The sequence below is a fragment of the Hemicordylus capensis genome, chromosome 1 (genome assembly GCF_027244095.1).
Source record: "Hemicordylus capensis ecotype Gifberg chromosome 1, rHemCap1.1.pri, whole genome shotgun sequence".
In the NCBI taxonomy this organism is placed as follows: domain Eukaryota; kingdom Metazoa; phylum Chordata; class Lepidosauria; order Squamata; family Cordylidae; genus Hemicordylus; species Hemicordylus capensis.
In genome coordinates this window covers 312,837,270-312,855,004 of record NC_069657.1, presented here as the reverse complement: position 1 = coordinate 312,855,004, position 17,735 = coordinate 312,837,270, and the positions used below count along the sequence as shown (strand labels likewise).

At 41.6% G+C, this 17,735-nt stretch overlaps 2 protein-coding genes and 1 long non-coding RNA gene across 21 annotated transcripts in view; 1 reads left to right on the top strand and 2 right to left on the bottom strand.

The window, feature by feature from the left end:
* Nucleotides 1–2,478, bottom strand: part of LOC128341061 (uncharacterized) — a 138,096-nt gene extending 135,618 nt beyond the window's left edge. For 7 of the 8 annotated variants that reach the window (XR_008314178.1, XR_008314174.1, XR_008314179.1 and 4 more), the window contains exons 1-2: nt 2,156–2,475; nt 199–304 (exon numbers count right to left, since the gene is read on the bottom strand). This is a non-coding gene — a long non-coding RNA (uncharacterized LOC128341061). Of the gene's footprint in view, nt 1–198; nt 305–2,155 lie in introns of all 8 variants that reach the window. The other variant, XR_008314177.1, reaches the window with a different exon arrangement.
* Nucleotides 1–8,093, top strand: part of ME1 (malic enzyme 1) — a 309,975-nt gene extending 301,882 nt beyond the window's left edge. For all 7 annotated transcript variants that reach the window (XM_053287114.1, XM_053287115.1, XM_053287112.1 and 4 more), the window contains 2 exons: nt 4,669–4,767; nt 7,454–8,093. In XM_053287114.1, the coding sequence (XP_053143089.1) occupies nt 4,669–4,767; nt 7,454–7,621 (267 nt within the window). In that variant the 3' untranslated portion in view covers nt 7,622–8,093. The remainder of the gene's footprint in view (nt 1–4,668; nt 4,768–7,453) is intronic.
* A 5,215-nt stretch (nt 8,094–13,308) lies between these two features.
* Nucleotides 13,309–17,735, bottom strand: part of RWDD2A (RWD domain containing 2A) — an 11,342-nt gene continuing 6,915 nt past the window's right edge. For all 6 annotated transcript variants that reach the window (XM_053287128.1, XM_053287126.1, XM_053287129.1 and 3 more), the window contains exon 3: nt 13,309–16,166. In XM_053287128.1, coding sequence (XP_053143103.1) covers nt 15,489–16,166 — 678 coding nt within the window. In that variant the 3' untranslated portion in view covers nt 13,309–15,488. The remainder of the gene's footprint in view (nt 16,167–17,735) is intronic.

The window sequence follows — 17,735 nt, the reverse complement described above, 5'->3', positions numbered from 1 at the left end:
TGCAACGCATTGTGCAGCCTGTCATTTCTGCTGCTAGTGCAAAAATTAGTCTGGAACAGATGCACCTTTCCTGGTGCAACATCCTTGTGCATTAGCGCAACATCATTACACTAGTGCAATATTAGTCTGGATGTAGGCCACTGACAATGATTCTTAGGCTTCTGGAAGATTATGTGGAACAACTGTAGATAAAGTTACCTTCATGTCCAAAATAGTCCTTAATTCAACTTTATTCAGGAGAATAATAAGGTTCCAAAAACATAACTTCTTGTCATGCTTGCTTAGGCCACTGGATTCTGTAGCCCTGTGTAGCGATGGGAAAAGATTTGAACATTGGAATTTAGATACATATTTGTAACTATAGGCCTCTTAATCTATCACCTTTCCAGTTAAAGCTGATAAAAGGAACAGGTTTAGTCATTGTAAGAACTGCAACGTCTGTTTTCAGGTGTCCATCCTTCCATGCCAAGTAAAGTAGAGTTCAGCTTTGATTTTGGGAGGATAAATCTAGGGCACTGTAAGCTGTAATGCTATAATTGGAAGCAATTTCACTGCGATGACAGGTGGCATTCTTCTAAGCCTGACCGAGCAGAACTAACATGTCAGAGAATTATGAGCTAATGAATTGTCCTTGCAACTGTACATGCTATGGTTAAGTCACTTCACAGATAATCCTATTAACTTTTCATTATAGAAAAATATATTGTCAAATAGCCAATGTGCTCACTCTTGGATGGTATCCATAAAATGCTTCTTGATAGTTTTTCCTTATTACAAACATCACAATAACATGTTTATAAATAAAAGCATGGTTCCATTTACCGTGATGTGTGTCTCTTTGAAAACTCTGCTCCTGAATGGCACACTAAGAGTAGAAGGGCACCTCATATCATTTATATTTGTGCTCATCTCATTTTAAAGTATTGGCCTTTCTTTGGGCGCTGAGTACTTGAACATTCCAGCCAGCATCAAGTCCCATAAAAATAGCCCTGTGAGTTGAAGGAAGGATGCTTCGGCTTCTTTTTCTTGAACTGCAGACTGGTGTGCTGCATGCTAAATGGTTGTGGGAGCTGAGGGGAATTTCAAAAGCAGATGGTGACGTGATATGGAGGAATCAGCTAATAAAAGGGAGGAACAACCAACCAAAAGTGGATTCCAGTGACCTAGTGTCAGCTCTTTGCACGAGCCTAAGTTGTTCTTAATATCCTGTCTTTAAGCTGCTGCTGCTGCTTCTTTCTTCATATACTGATCATAATGCAAGAAAAGTGGAGAAAATCTCTATTAGTTTCAGATATTCTCATTAGTCAACTCTGTTGCAGAGCAGACAGCATTCCTATGCCGAATTTTATTTATACTGCTGGGTGTTTTGCACACAGAGCTTTTAGCTCGCACCTCCTCCAGAATGGAGCATGTGCATTCACATATTGGTCAGATTTCTCCCAAAGTCCCTGCGAGCTTTTGGGGAGCGCTTCACACACAATCTGAGTTTTTCATTGCACATTATTGTGTGGCCTGATTTATATCCGGGGCTTTGTGCCATTTGGCGGAGGGTGGGGGCATCTTTGAACTTGCAGTAAAGTCCGCTGTGTGAAAAAAGCCCTGGTGATTTTGCCATATGTGGCATCTAAGCAGAACTTAACCAGAGTTTAGTATAGCTAAAGTACAGCATGAATGCTTTCTTACCAGATGTAACCATGCTTTTTGGCCTATAAGGACTAATGTGTCTCAGGAAAAACAATAAAATGCCAAGATTTACATCTCCTTTTAACTACTCCAGCTCCCTCATGTGGATTCCGAATTACAAAAATAGTTGCATTATGATGAAATTAAAATAACTGCAAATAGTTTATTCAGAGTTTTTCCAACTTTAAAAAGATGTGAAATCTTCCTTGAAGGTTATTCATCTATAGCTGCCATACTGGCTAATATTTTCTCTGATTAATAAAAATAACAAAAATAAACTAACTCCTAGTCTGTTGTGTGGATAGTGATGGGCTAAGCTATGATGCAGAAAATCTCTTAAAAAGAAATGTGCAGATATAAATTAGAAAATGAATTGACAATGAATGCAAATCAGGATCACATAAAACTACTAGGTAGGACCAAAGCTATAAGAATACAACTTTAAATTAAAAAAAAGATTATTAGCAATTACCTTTTCACAGATTGTGGCAAGGTCTTGCTGCAGCTCTTCTCTTCCCACTCTCAGTTCCTGGCTTTTTTCTTTTTCTTTTTTTTTTGGCATGGTCATATATAATGTGCCATCATCACATGCCCTGGGGTTCAATTCCCATCAGAGGCAAAATGGCTCCTCCAGTGGAGTCATCAGCTTGCTCCCAAAGTGTTCTTTAGGATTCCTTGCACATGGATTATCAGAAAAATAGGTGAGAGCTTTCCCCTTGCATGGCCTTGTTCAGCAGAAGTGGTCAAGCAGTGGATGCTGAGGTCTGGGAGATTCCAAAGTCAATGTGTGTCTGTTTGTGCACATCTTTGTTGTTGTTGTTAATGATTTACCATAGAACGTACAGTGTCCAAAGTGCTTTGCTATTGGTATCTTATTAGTGCCGCTATTCAGAGTCTTATTTAAGAAATAACACACACAATGAAATCTAGCCACTATTAAACTGTTCTTTAAACATGACATGATTACTGTTGCATTATGTATTAGAAATCCAAGACCACTTGATTCTTTCAGGAACATCCTTTCTAGATGCCTCAGATTTTGAGGCCCTTAGCATTTTAATAGGTTCCAATATGCATGCCCATGACATGATTACTGGGATAACTGAAGGACTCTGAGCACTCAGCAAAATAGCCACATGAATACTAAGTCAAGACTGTATAACTTAGGCCCTCAACAGTTGTTGGATTACGACTCCCGTAACTTCCAGCCAAAGTCAGGGATGATGGGAGTTGCATCCCAACAACACGGGAGGGCTAAATTTGTGCAGCCCTGTGCTCAGTAACATTATGCTGTTTCCATTGTGTGTTTCCTCCGTCATTTCAGAATAAATATAATGACTTGTATCTTTGTATCGCTTTATATGTCTTTGGAAGAGAGCTGGTCTTGTGGTAGCAAGCATGACTTGTCCCCTTAGCTAAGCAGGGTCTGCCCTGGTTGCATATGAATGGGAGACTAAAAGTGTGAGCACTGTAAGATACTCCCCTTAGGGGAAGGAGCTGCTCTGGAAAGAACATCTAGGTCCCAAGTTCCTTCCCTGGCATCTCCAAGAAAGGGCTGAGAGAGATTCCTGCCTGCAACCTTGGAGAAGCCACTGCCAGTCTGTGTAGACAATACTGAGCGAGATGGACCTATGGTCTAATTCAGTATATGGCAGCTTCCTATGTTATTTACAGAGAGGAGAGCTGACCTTGTGTTAGCAAGCATGACTTGTCCCCTGAGCTAAGCAGGGTCTGCCCTGGTTGTAAATAAATGGGAGACTTGGTGTGTGAGCACTGTAAGATAGTCCCCTTAGGAGATGGGGCTGTTCTGGGAAGAGCAGAGATGGACCTGTGGTCTGACTCAGTATATGGCAGCTTCCTATGTTCCTATGTCCCTGGACTCAGGGAGTATATTTCTTGTTAGATCTGTACCTTGGATCCAAACTTTCCACTGTACTCCCACAAGTTCCTTCCATTCACAGAAAGAGAGTTTGCTCTCATTAAGGACACTTTCTGCTAGTGGGAGGACCCCTTCTGTACGTGCAACTCTCCCATGAATGGTAGGAGCTTCTCTGAGCACAGTAGTAAACTGGATCCAAGCTGTGTCCTTTCATTATAAGACCTGTAACAGAGGTGGAGCCCTTAGAACCATAAGCCAACTCAGGGCCTACACTGGATTCAGTTTGGGTTCTCTAGACACTACAGGAGCGGGGTGGGGGTGGGGGCAAGGGCAGCATCCATTTCAGACCAGGTGCTCTCCTAAAACACAAAGTGACTCCCAGGACACAAGAAGTGACCACTGCTTCTGATGAAGAGTTACCATACCTGAAATGTTTTAGGTGTAATATATATATATTTTTAATGGAGTGTTTTTAAAAACAGAGTTATTTTTAAAGTGCCTTGAGAAACTTATTGAAGAGTAGTATATAAATGCCCTAAACAAATAAATAACACAATTTGTTCAACACCTTTTGCGATTTGCCTCATAGGAACATAGGAAGCTGCCTTCTACCAAGTCAGACCATTGGTCCATCTGGCTCAGTATTGAACCCCATCTGCTCTCCACACTGCTTGTGTGGTCAGCCTCATTGTCAGAGGCTTCTCCAATGTTGCGGGCCTCTTTGAGGGTGTGTTTGGTTTTTTGGTGGTCTTCTAATTTCATCCCCTCACAATGCGCCTGGTAAATATTTGTTAGCTGTTAGGCCTTGTGCCATATCAACCACAGGTGTATGTTTATTTGTTTTTTAAGGGTAAAAGGCGGGGCTTAGATTGTGAGGCTTTTGGAGTGATGACCATGGTTCTGCTTGGCTTCTCCTGTGCTCCATTCCATCATAGAAGGTGGAGGTAGCTATGAGAAGTGTAGAGGTGCATTCACTTGCACACATTTGAGTGGCGGGGAAAGCCACCCTCTCAAAGACATAGATCCACCCTTGGGATGCAAGGTTTCCAAGAACGGATTTGATCACATGAGAGCCTACAAGTAAATGTTTTACATTTTGTTCCTAGGTTATAGCTCAGCTGGTTTCACAGGAGCATTTAAAGGAGGGACGTTTGTATCCACCATTATCTTTGATTCGAGATGTCTCTTTGAAAATTGCTGTGAAAGTAAGTTCATTCCTCAGTTTTTGATTTAAGAATACACTTACTGCACTCAAAAGTACTATTTCGTCTTTCAAACCTTTCGAAAAGTGCTTCAGCTCTCATTTATACTAGCACCGATACCCAAAATGGCTGAATATATATTTGTTTTTTTGGGTGGTGCAGGGAGGCATGTTCGAGAGCAGGATGAACCCTGACAAAATTTGGTGGGTGGGAGATGGAATTTTCAAAAACGTTCATGTTTTGGATGACTTGCCAGTGGTGGCAACGGTGGTGTGTGTTCTTGTTTTTTTCAGAAGGTGTGGTCCTCTGTGGGCAGTGGAAGCAACACTCAAAGCACTGCTGCTGGTCCTGGAAGCTGACTCCTGTTGCCCGCCCCCCATGCTTCATAGTGTTGTTCCCTGGTGCATTTGAGGAAAAAAAATGGTGGCCAGGAACAGCAGTAGCTCTTTAGGCTCTGCTGTTGCCACTGACCACAGAAATGCAGCGTTTTCCATAAAAGTAGAAATCCACACCACCACTGGAAAATGTTGTGACCGTGACCGTCCCTTTTTTGCCACTTGTTAAAGGGGTAGTGAAAATGGGAAAGAGGTTTGAGCCAGCACTAATTTACACATAAATATACTTTAACAGTGGCAGCATAGTGACTTAACAGAAGAGTCTACCCAAAAGGCTTCTTTGCTGCATACATTGTGCCACCTGCTGGCCACTTTCATGAAGTAAGCTTAAAAATGGGTTTTTGCCCAGACAAGGTTTCTTTCCCCAAAACAAAACTATGCTCACTGGTAAAAAGAGAGCTCATACATTTTATGGGACATGGCAACTGCAGAAGAGCAATTGGGATATCCTCTTTTACTCTCTAGGTCTTTCCCCCCTTTTATCTCCCCAACGCCTGCCCATTCTCATATTGATTGCTGGGGAAGGCATATAGATAATCTCATGGAAAAACCAGACTTTGAGGGAAAATAATGTTGCCAGAAAGGTTCTGATCATGAATTGGTTCTCTCACGTTTATCAGTCTCAACTGCATGTGAAGTTAGTTGTCATATTCTTCAGGCTGTTAAATAGATGTATTTTATGGGTGTCAAGACATCTTTTTAGGCTTCTTAAGTCGGAATCCAACATCCTTTGTGTGGCCAAACCTTTCAAAATGCCTCTAGAACGCTTCTGTTTCATCTCATTGAGCAAAATTTTGATATTTTAAAATCATCTGCAATATTCAATGCAACTAAGGATCTTCCTTTTGCACCAAATGTAACAAATGGTTAAGATACACATAAGAACACTAATGATTGACTGAGGCTTTCTATACATGGAAAAAGGAGGCTTTTTTCCTTTTAAAAAATCCTGAAATAGATTTGATTAATGCTACATTTGCAGGAATTTATTCTTGCAAGTGAGAAAAGGAATGTGTATCAAAATATGTAATGAGCTTTTCAGAAGTTAGATTATGTTCCTAGGCTAACAGTAAAGCTAATGAATAAATAACAAAACTTGCCTCTATACAGTATTTTTAATCCAAGTTACTTGTGATGTACCAAGAATAAGAACTTTATGCACATTTAGCAGTGATTCCAATTTATTTTGAATTCCAATTTCAAAGCAAACAACACTATGATGCTGGGTCATTGGGTCAAGCCTGCAGGATGTTATCACAGATATTGAAGAATAGCTGCCTGACAGGATTGCTGATTCCCTTTAAAACTGATCATACTTTTTTCTGTTGAAAAAGCAAATATGAAATGTGGCATTTGTTTTTTAGTCTTTCCAGAATCATTCTGGCTGTAATTGAGTATGTTTTAGTAAATAATGCTTTATCCAGGTATAGAAAATGCCATCCTTTCGTACCCATCTGTAGCATGAAATGTACTGTAGTAGTAAAGTAAAGTGTGCAATTGAGTCTGGTGACCACAGAGCCCTGTAGTTGTCTTTGGTAGAATACAGGAGGGGTTTACCATTGCCATCTCCCACGCAGTATGAATGATGCCTTTCAGCATCTTCCTGTATTGCTGCTGCCCGATATAGGTGTTTCCCATAGTCTGGGAAACATACAAGCAGGGATTCGAACCGGCAGCCTCTGACTTGCTAGTCAGGTCGTTTCCCCGCTGTGCCATTAGGTGGCTGACCTCTAATTAGGTAGAGGTAAGTACTATAAAATGTACTTACTGGCCGAGATTCAGAACAGCGTAATGTGGGCAGTGCAAATCCACTCCCTTGCCACTTCTGCTCAAATGCTGGGGGAAATCATGGTTTGTTAAAGCACAGCTCTGTAGCTTGTCTGAACCTGAAACCGTTGCTTATAAATCAGGATGTGAAAGCCGAGCTGAATCTCAGTTTCACTTTGTATAGCTCTGGGTTTTGATGAACCATGAAGCTGTAGTTTAACACTCCACTAATACAATGTTGGAGCTCCACAATGGAGCTCAGCAGACAAGGGGAGGGGGAAGAGGGAGCAGGTGGGCTCTCAGAAACACTTAAGGCTGCATTCGTAAACCAAAAAGTATTTATAAATTACCTCTTCCAGAAAACTTGCTTTACTTCATTAAAAAAATAGATTATAATTTCATTGATACCAAATCTAATGAGAATCTGGTGGCTGATATTAAATGTTGAACTTCCATCATTATATACTGCACTTCATCTCAGGCGGATGTGAAATTCTAACAATATGGGACTTGTCTTGTTCTCTCAGATTGCAGAGCAAGCCTACAAGGACAACACAGCCACTTTCTATCCTGAGCCAGAAGACAAGGAAGCATTCATCCAATCACAGATTTATAGCACTGACTATGAAAGCTTTCTGACAGACTCTTACACCTGGCCTAAAGAAGCCATGAAAATACAGACTGGAAAGTTTTAACACAAAAGAAGTATTTCAACAATATTGAAAGCACTCATATATTTGCTTATAGTTCTCTTTTGTTAAGTCATCTGTTGTCAAAACTCAGGATACATTTGTTCTCCTTTTAAAAAGCACTGTAAGCTAATTAATTAAGCTAAAATAGTACAGTTATATAAGAATAAAAATTTGTTTAGGCACTCTTTCTGGCATTTTTAAAATAAGCTAGGCTGTGTTCATTATTGACAAATATGTAGAAATGTACTTTGACATCTGTGTGAAATTATGGTTCTGTATTACTCTTGCTACAGTCTTGAAGCATTATTGCAACCAAGTGACACAACAATGTATTGTCAACAAAAGCATTTAAAATATGGTTTAGTATATCTGTTAATATTTTATTAAGGGAAAGGAAATAGAAATAGTATGATAAACAGCTAAATAAATGCCTCTGACCAGAAGTTATCTGATATCAGAATGTTCCAAATCAAAAGTGGCTTTGGTTCTCTCTCAAGTAGAAATGAGAAACTTAATCAGCTAGCAGTGTGTATGTTGATCCCAGATATCGTCGCCAGCTTGACAGGGGAGGGTCGGCGCTGCTGTTGCTGTTAGATCTCACAGCAGCATTCAATACCATGGACCATGATATTCTGGTCCACCATGTAGCTGATGCTGGGATTCGAGGTGTTGCCTTGTGGCTGCGTTCCTTCCTACAAGACCGGGGATATAGGGTGGCAATGGGTGATGAGAGGTCTTCACGTCATGTATTAACATGTGGCATCCCTCAGGACACCATAGCCCAGCTGACCAGGTATTTGGAGGCAATTGCAGACTGGCTGAGGCAAAGTCACGTACGGCTTAATCTGAAGTTCTATGGCTGGGCCTGAAGAGGTAAGGGGGCAGTTTTCAATAACTGACCCTTGATAGTGCTTGTTTGATACCTCAGCCTACTGTGAAGAGCATGGGAGTGATTCTTGATGCCTCTTTGAATATGGAGGCTCAGATCATGGAGGTAGCTCGAAAGGCCTTCTTTCATGCCAAATATGGCGGCTTGCCCCCTATCTGTTCCCTCCGGACTTGGCCACTGTGATCCATGCGACAATCACTTCCAGGTTAGGTTATTGCAACTCGCTTTATGTGGGGCTGCCACTGCGCCTAACTTGGAGATTGCAACTGGTGCAGAATGCAGCAGCCAGAGTCCTTACTAAGGCGCCTTGGCGAGCACATGTGACACCTTTGCTCCCTCAGTTGCACTAGTTGCCGGTTGAGTCCCAAGTTAAGTTTAAGGTATTAACCTTAACATTTAAAACCCTACACGGTATGGGCCCTCCATACCTCCAAGAGCGCCTGGTTCGATATGTCCCTTGCCGGGTCCTGAGATCAGCCACAAGTAATGCCTTGGTGATCCCAAGCCCTAGGGATATTAAATTGCAATCAACAAGAGCCAAAGTCTTCTCAGTGGTGGCCCCGACTCTATGGAACGGTCTCACGAATAATATCAGAGCTCTCCATGATTTGTTGGCCTTTCGCAAGGCATGTAAGACTGAAATGTTCCGCCAGGTGTTTGGTTGCTGAGATAGCTGGTCGTAGAATGATCTTGTAATCCTCTGTTATTATGTCATGAGGAATGAGTATTGTATGGGGTTGTGGTTTATGAAATGGTGTTGTGTATGTTTGCTTGTAAGCAGCCCTGAGTCCTATGGGAGTAGGGCGACATATAAATCTAACTAAAACTAACTAAATAGGTAAGCTGACAGACAGAGACAGCAAGGCTGGGAACGGACATAGATGTTCCTTAATAACTACTCATACTTTACTGTATGAATCTTTGCAGTATCACAAAGCAAATATTTTCAGAGTAATATAGAAAATACGGAGTAGTAGATCAGCGGGATTGTGAACCTACTCAGGCCCTCCTCCCTACTAAACCTATCCTCAGCCCCCCTAAATGCCATTTCTGAAGTTCTCCTGTTCCTTAGCCTGACTTTTTTGGGGTGTGTGTGTGTGTGTGTGCTCAGGTTAAGGACAAAGCTTTCCATTGGCACACGTGCTAGCATTACTGTGGATGCTACCCACTGGTGTCCCCCCCCCCGACTTTCCCCCTCTTTTCCCCCTTTCCCCCCTTTTGAATGAAGGAAAACAAAATAGTTTTCCCTTTAACAAATTAATTTAATTAAATTTGCTTGCTTTTGAAAATGGAAGATCCTGTATGGAGGTGCATCCATGGCCTAGGGGCTTGCTATATTAGCTATGTTTGTCAAATAGAATTGTAGCTTGTTTTAAACTCAATCACTTGCGTCTTTATTACAACTGATAATGCTAAAGAAGTATTTTCAGTTTCCTTGTACTGAACATCTATATCCACACCAGAGAGAGAAAATTAAAATAGAAGTTTCAAAATGCACCTCTGCCTCTGGTCAGCAAAGGTGTGAGGTTTCCTCTCCCACTGTCTCTCTCCTCACAAACGTTATGTAAAATGCTCTTGGCTAACTCTTATTGGGCACATACAATGTTATCACAGAACCTAATGAGAGCCATTTTCTTAATTTGTAGAAATTCAAAACACATTTAGTTCCACAGACCCAGGAAAGGCCCTTGTATTAAAGGCTTTCAAAAGAGATCTGTTCTGAAGAAAACTTAGTCAATCTGGGCTTCGTTATTAGTTTGCAAAACATCCCCTTGTAAATATTGGTGGTGTTTGGATTTCATGTGTGGTTTTCAACTTCTGCTACTCATAACTTAGCCAATTTTTGGACACATTAATTTTAAAAAACCTGACACACTTGTTCAGCAGGCAATTCTGAGCTTTAAAATGCTTGTTGTAGCACAAATATTGCAAAGGGAAAGCTTTGTGAAACCACAGAAGTTTGGATGAAATAACATAATAGAATGCTATTTTACCTCTCCACTCATAACTGACATCCTCAACCTTAGCTACATCACTGCTTTCTTCAGGTAATCAGTTGTAATTGTAAACCACAAGTTTTGGGTGGAATAGAAATGTTAAATAAATAAAATAAATAAATCAAGGAATAGCTCTAACCCAATGCAGATCTTTGGGGGATCCCACTGCTTACTTTCTCTGTTGTGAGAATTTTGTTTTATTCCTGCTCTCTGGTTATTTTTTCATTACCAATCCATGAGGATCTAACTTATCTCAGCATCACAAGCTTTATTTGGGAGCCTTTGGTGAGAGATTTTGTTAAAACATTTTTGGTCTAAGTCAATTTGGAACTCAGTTTAGTTCTTAGTACTTATTCTTAACAAATGAGTGTTCATAGGACATTTGTAATACAGTAACAAATGAGTGTTCATAGGACATTTGTAATACAGTATACATCTATTCAACAATACTGTATTTGTTAGATATAATTAGTTATAGCTATTTGTTTTCTATAACTGTTATATCAGATTTTTTAAAGTTCATTGTTCTCAAAGCAAAATAATCTAGTTTCCTTCTTGTTCCAATTCAATCAAACATGAGCAGTTTGACAGAAGAGTAATGAAACCACTTACTCTATTCATAAGGAACATATTAAACTGCAGTGAATGGAGCCTTTGATGATTTAATGTTTTCTAGGCAGGCTTTTCTAGGCAGGTAAACTAACAGCCATCTGCCACATATATCATGCTGCTAACACTTATGAATATTCTCTTTTTCTATATAAATTTATACATTTTCAAGTTGTTCATGCTAAGGCCTGCCAAACATACACAAGAACAAACCCCACAAGATTTCCTCCCAAACAGGATTTTACTGTAGTAGTAATAATTAGCAAAGGAAACAGTTTTTGATGCAGGAGTTCACACACATTAAAAATGCAAACAGGACCTCTATTACTGCATAAAATGCTCTCTGAAATACTACAGAATCCGTATTCAGTAATCTATAAAATGGGGCCTGCGTCTTCCTTCTGCAGTTGACTCTTGATCTCCAGAGAGACAAAGGCTGACATCCAGACTAATAAGTTCCAATGCAGTTAATGCTACGCACACATTTTGGGGAGGGGTGATCTTTGCCAATCTGCCCTTCCCTTGGAAGCCCACTGTGACTCCTTAAGGGATCACAGCAAATTTTCAAGTCACAGCTCTATCACTTCATTCGTCTGGATGTCAGCCAGAGAAAACAGGTAAGATGAAGCATATTCTTTCGTTTCTCTTGGTGTACAGTATGCAGGCTTTTGAGTAATAAAGAATCCTTCATAAGGCAGAATGGAAGTGGAGGTATGCCTGCAACCCTATGCATTTTTAACTAAGAAATCGAATTAATAGAAATTGAATTTATTATTATTATTATTAGTATTATTATTAATAAGAGGAAGCACCACTGAGCACAGTGAGACTTGGGCCCTCTTGACAGATGCTGCTAGCAGTGTGAGAGCCACTTCCACATGGTACAGTCACGCCTTTGTGGGGTGCATATGGATAATAACCATGTAGAGATCCACATAGGTCTATCCGGTCTGACCCAAACACAGCCATGTAGCGAGCCAAATGGGTCTATCCTACCTGATCAGTACACTCCTGCTCAGTGAGCTGCAAGTACATGGGACAGACATGACTGTGTTATATTCTCTTTCACACACACACACACACCCTCTGCAATGTAGTAGTGCATGCTGTTGAGAGTAAATGCTTATTTAAATATGCATCAGAGCAGACCTGCAGTCCTTTTAGCCTTTCAAACCCATGTAAAATGTATCAGAATAGCTGATGGCCCAAACTCAAAGGACACTGCACTTGCAGGTTTCATCAGTGATGTAACTTTTCTACCTTAAGGGAACACATTCACCACTGACTTGTTTCCCCACAAGCTTTGCAAATTGTGGGTGTTTCTGGGCATGGCACATACTCAATTGAGCACTAGCCAGACTTGAGTGACAGAATCCCAGGGCCTCCATGAGCACATCTGTTCTAGGGATGGATGACTAGGATATCTCTCGGATGAATGACTAGGATATCTATATAATACAATTTGAAAAGCATTGACTGAGAGATTGATAGGTGTAACATACCCCATTGATCCTATTCGATCCTTAGGGGTCTTTGATAATAATCTTGTATTAGTGATAAGTCTGCTCTTGAATTATTCTAATTATTGTTAACAGGAAGTTTCAGACAATAGAAATAGGTGTCTTATCATAATTCCAACACACACTTCCATGAGGGGATCTCACAGGGTTTTGTTTTTTTTCTTCAAGCCCTACTACAGTACTCCTGTTCAATATATAAATGAAGTACCGGAAGAGAGTGTGCAGAATATGTGAAGAACTCAGGCTGAGGAAACAAGAGATAAAGTTCCAAGGTTAACAAACTAAAACTGAACAAGTTGCCAGATCTGCATGAAATATAACAGAGCTCTTAAAGAATTCCCATATGAAATTGTTGATTTTTTAAAATAATAGCCTGAAATTACTGAAGACCTGGAAAGCAGCCACTATAATGCCATTAAAAAAAAAATCTGATCTGGCAGAAGGAAGCGGAATTACAGGGTGGTAAGGCTAATGGCTGTTCTAGGTAAATTGGTGGGAAACAGTACTGACATAAAATACTGGGCACACTCACATGACCTACCAGGCAGGAGGGGTGGGAGTCTCCCCAAACCTTGCCCCCCCCCCGACAATCTTTCATTGCTTGGTAGGAGCACGCTCTGTGCTCCCACATGATCACCCCCGCTCCATGTAGCATGAAGCAGGGCTGATTGCTCTGAGGCTGGGACTCATCCCATCCGCTGTGAAGCCCATAATGCCGTTCGCGGCACATTTCCCCAAGAGACGGGTGCTCTAGGTGCCCATCTGTGTGCAACCAGGCTGGAAGCAGCCCATGGTCCCACTTAAGCATGTGGCTGGCAGTAAGGGAGCACTTGCTCCCTTAACCTCGGCTAACAGCCAGGCTAGACGGCACTGGCCTGCCGGGTTTGGGCCCGATCCTTGCAGTTCTCACGCACAGCCTAACCTAGGCTGGGTGTCCCTAGCCCGGGTTAGGCTGCCTGCAAGAACAGCCTCATTAAGTACACAGAAGCTCAAGCCTTGCTGAGGAAGGATCAGTTTAACTTCCAAAGGCTGAGAAGGCAGAACTTCCTTTTGCAGGAGTTCTTTGAGAGTGCCAATCAACATACAGATGGGGTGAGATAGGTCCACATTCATGGAAGATGCCTCACAATGGCTATTAGCCATGATAGCTAAACAGAGCATCCACAGGAGGTATGTCAGTAAATAAGTGGGGGGCACAGATGGAGATGCCAAGTGCCTTCTGGCCCTGATTGTAGGCTACCTATAAACGTCTGACTACCCACTGTAAGAAACAAAATGCTAGATTATGTGGTCCTTTCAGACGAACCAGCAGAGCCTGTATGATGTCATTCAGTCTTAGTAGTTATTCACTGTGTCTGTTTAGAAGTAAGTCTACTGGAAGAGGGTCTAAGCAGGAGAATAGTAGTAAGAATTGGGCTTGCAGGTGGTGGAAGGAACGAACAGTAACACTGCTATAGAGGGTTTCAGCACCATTGGAAGTTACGTCACGGCTGGCTTACTGTAATGCATTCTACGTGGGGCTGCCCTTGAAGAATATCCGGAAACTGCAGCAAGTGCAAAACAGGGCAGTAGTGTTCTTTCTATCTGGAGCTGCCTGGTGGAAGCACATCACACCCATTCCGAAAGAGTTGCACTGGCTGCCAGTTCGTTTCCTGGTCCAATTCAAGGTGTTGGTTCAAGGGACCGCCTGCTCCCAAGGGTTGCTGCCTGCTTGATGAGGTCATCTGAGGGGGCTCTGCTCCAGGTGCTGACAATGAGGGAGGCTAGGTTGTCATGCACTTGGGACAGGGCCTTCTCTGTTGCTGCCCCCAGACTCTGGAATGCTCTCCCGGTGGATAGTCTCCATCAGAGTTTTTAGAAAGCATGTCAAATCGTGGCTTTTTACCCAGGCTTTTATATGATTGTCTCCACTGCTGCTTCTTGTATTTTGTACTGTTTTTATGCTAGTGTTTTAATTTAATTTAATTTTTTTTAAATCAGTTCTGTTTTTGTATTTTTAGCTCAATATTTTAATGTGTCTCTTTTATAATCTTGTTTTTAAATTTTACTGTGAGCTGCCTTGGGATTTTCTTAATGAAAGGCGGGGTATAAATTTAACAATAAATAAATAAAATTGGCCATTCTGGAGCCATTGCAATGCCTAGAACTTTACTAGTTTATTTTGTACTTATGAATGGTGCTCATAATCTGGCCAGACAACTGTGTGCAGAATTACCCTAAATTACTGCTCAGAAGCTGTAGCTTAGTGTAGAATGCAGGAAGTGAAGCATCAAGACACCTCTCAGTGGTGATCTACATGGTAGATAGTCACTGCCACTGGTACATCGTCTTTGCACAATTTAGGGCTGGGAAGCAAAATGATGGCTTTGAAGAGCTGTAGCTTGATGGAAGATATTATACTTTACATGATGGGGTTGCCGGTTGACTCTCCTCAAGCTTCACTTACAGCACCATATTATGTACATTTACTCAGAAGCAGGTCCCACTGACTTCAATGGAACGTACTCCAAGATAAATGCGCATAGGCTTGCAACATGAATGGTGCTGGGAAATACACGTGAGGTCTTAGATATTTGTTTAAGGTCCTCTGCTTCTCAGGATTCACTAAACTGTACTAGATGTACTATTAAGCTGATGTAGTCAGTTCCATATTCTCTTGCATTGCCATAAAACAAATGAATTTTGCTCTAAATGAAATTCTAAACTTTGATGTACAAATTGTTCACGTACCAATCAAAGATTCTGTGCGTGCTCTCTGAAACGGCTTGCCACATTCTTTTCTCAGTTTTATTGTGGCAGAGCCATGAATGGGTTTAGTTCCTATTAACAAAGACAGCAGAACTAAAAACAACTTGTTAGTTGTCAGAACATCTGCCTTCAACGCCAAACAAGATCTGAAATATATGTTCACTGTGATGCTCCTTGAGGAATTCTAGGAACTGACCAAGATTCATGTGATAGTCGTTCCTCAATCCATAGTCACCATGGGCTTGAAACTGTAAATCTTCAAAAGTATTAAAGAGGCGTAGGTTCTCTCCATTTCCCTCAGCCTCTCCACTCTCAACATGCTTGCAGGAAATGTGTTTCCAGTTGGGGTATCTAATAGCATGCCAAAACTCTTTGCAGTTCTCTTCAACACCCTCCACACAAATGATCCCAGGTTTCCCAGTTAGGCAGAAACCTGTCAGATTTAATCTCTCTGCACAGTCAAAAATCTTTTTCCTGAGCTCTTGCCGGTATATGTGATGGCTGTAAATCCACATTCGATTAAATAATGTTTTAACTACTTTTTCTTTTGGCCCCCTTTCAGGGGTGAGTTTGCTGTTTTGTAAATAGGGTGTGCTGTTCTCTCGTACCCACTGCACAGCAGCACAGATGCAAAGGTCACCTGACTCCAGAGAAGCCATGTGAGAAGTGAGATCGTGGTTGAGCTGCAATTGCTGCTGTCTGTCTAGAGCACTTGATCTCGCAAAAAGCTGTGGTGCTGCATGAGGGTAATCACGGGGCAAGGATACGTGCAAATCTACTCTCACCTACGAATAAAAAAAGACACATCACAAAATCTAGGTTACCAGTTGCTGTACCAGGACTGGGTAGTCGAACCATTTTCAGATTATACACCAATTTCTAAATACATTTAGATTTCAGTAAAAGTTAATACCAGTTCATACAATTGTTTACGACTTCCAAGGAATCAGGCTCATGCATGCCTGGGATCACCTAAAAGATGTATCATGTGACCCAGAAGCACATACCTTCAACAGTACATGCAGCTGCAGAGGAAATGCGGGAAATGAAAAAAACCATTCCTCACAATTGTGTGTACGAGTGTGTGACCAGGTACATCCATGCAATATATCCTCCACAAGTGAACCTCAGCAGCATTCAAACTCAGCTTGTTGCCTACAAGGGTGAAGCAACTAGCTGGAGGCCACAGCTGCTGTGAACAGATCTTAATTTTCTGCAACTCCTCCCATCCAGAGATCTGCAAGAGTAGTGCTCAGGGACTTCCCCTCTGCTGAAGAGCGATTCGTGAGACGCAACAGAGGGGATCTCTGCCCTGAGTCTCTGCACCAAAGGAGAAATAGCAAGCCCCTCGGATGCTGCTGTCCTGTCAGATCTTGGAATCGGAGGGAGAACTACCCATGCAAGCGGGATGAGAGTCATGAATGTACACTTGTAAAGTAGCCTTTTGTCTGTTAAGTAGGGGCAAGCAGTACCTTCTCTCTGCCTATGGATTAAGGGACTAGTTAGCAATGACAGCTTAGAAAAGTAGAGCTGCAGAGGAGTCAGCTACCAGGTTACTGTAGTAGGCCTATCCCTTTTGTTTTTGAATATATCAAATCTGACTCCCTCTTGAGTTCATTTAAATAGAAGTTCCACAATTTCTGCTGCTTTCCTGTCTTCAGCGCCATTGCTTTCCCCTACGGTTCCCCGCCTTGTCACTATTTGCTCCTCTATAGATCTGTTTTAACTGCAGTTACAAAATGGGAATTTGTGCATTCACCCCCAAGCTGCAACTGTACCTCAGCAAGCATTATTAATTTAAAAAAACAGACTAGTGCAAAGTCACGCACTCCAGTTCTCCTACAGGAGCTACCAATTCGTGCACAGAGAGATTCCAGTGGTGATTGAGCAGTGGAGGCAGTCACTGGTATAACACCACTCAGTGATATTACAACATATTAACAACTGCAACACTGTATTAACTGTGTTTCCTTCACTGTGGGATCATCTCTGCTTCACAGACTACTGCTCTAGTGTTTTTGGATTACAGATCTAAGTTCAGAGAAGGGTGAAAGTTCTTATTCTTAGAGCACATGGGGAATAGAAAATGTAGTGTGTCGCAAGCAGCCCCTTCGGGCTACAGTCCTACACATTTTTACTAGGGAGTAAGCCCCACTGGACACAGACTTACTTCCAAGTAAGCATGTAAAGGATTGCACTGCACACTTGTGTTTAAATAGGTTCTGAAATTTACACCTGGTAGAAAGAGAGAAACAAAATAGAATATGGACCAGTAGTGAGCGAACTATATAGAGGCTGTTCTCACATGCAACCTAACCTGGGTTACAGACACCCAGCCTGGGTTAAGCTGAATG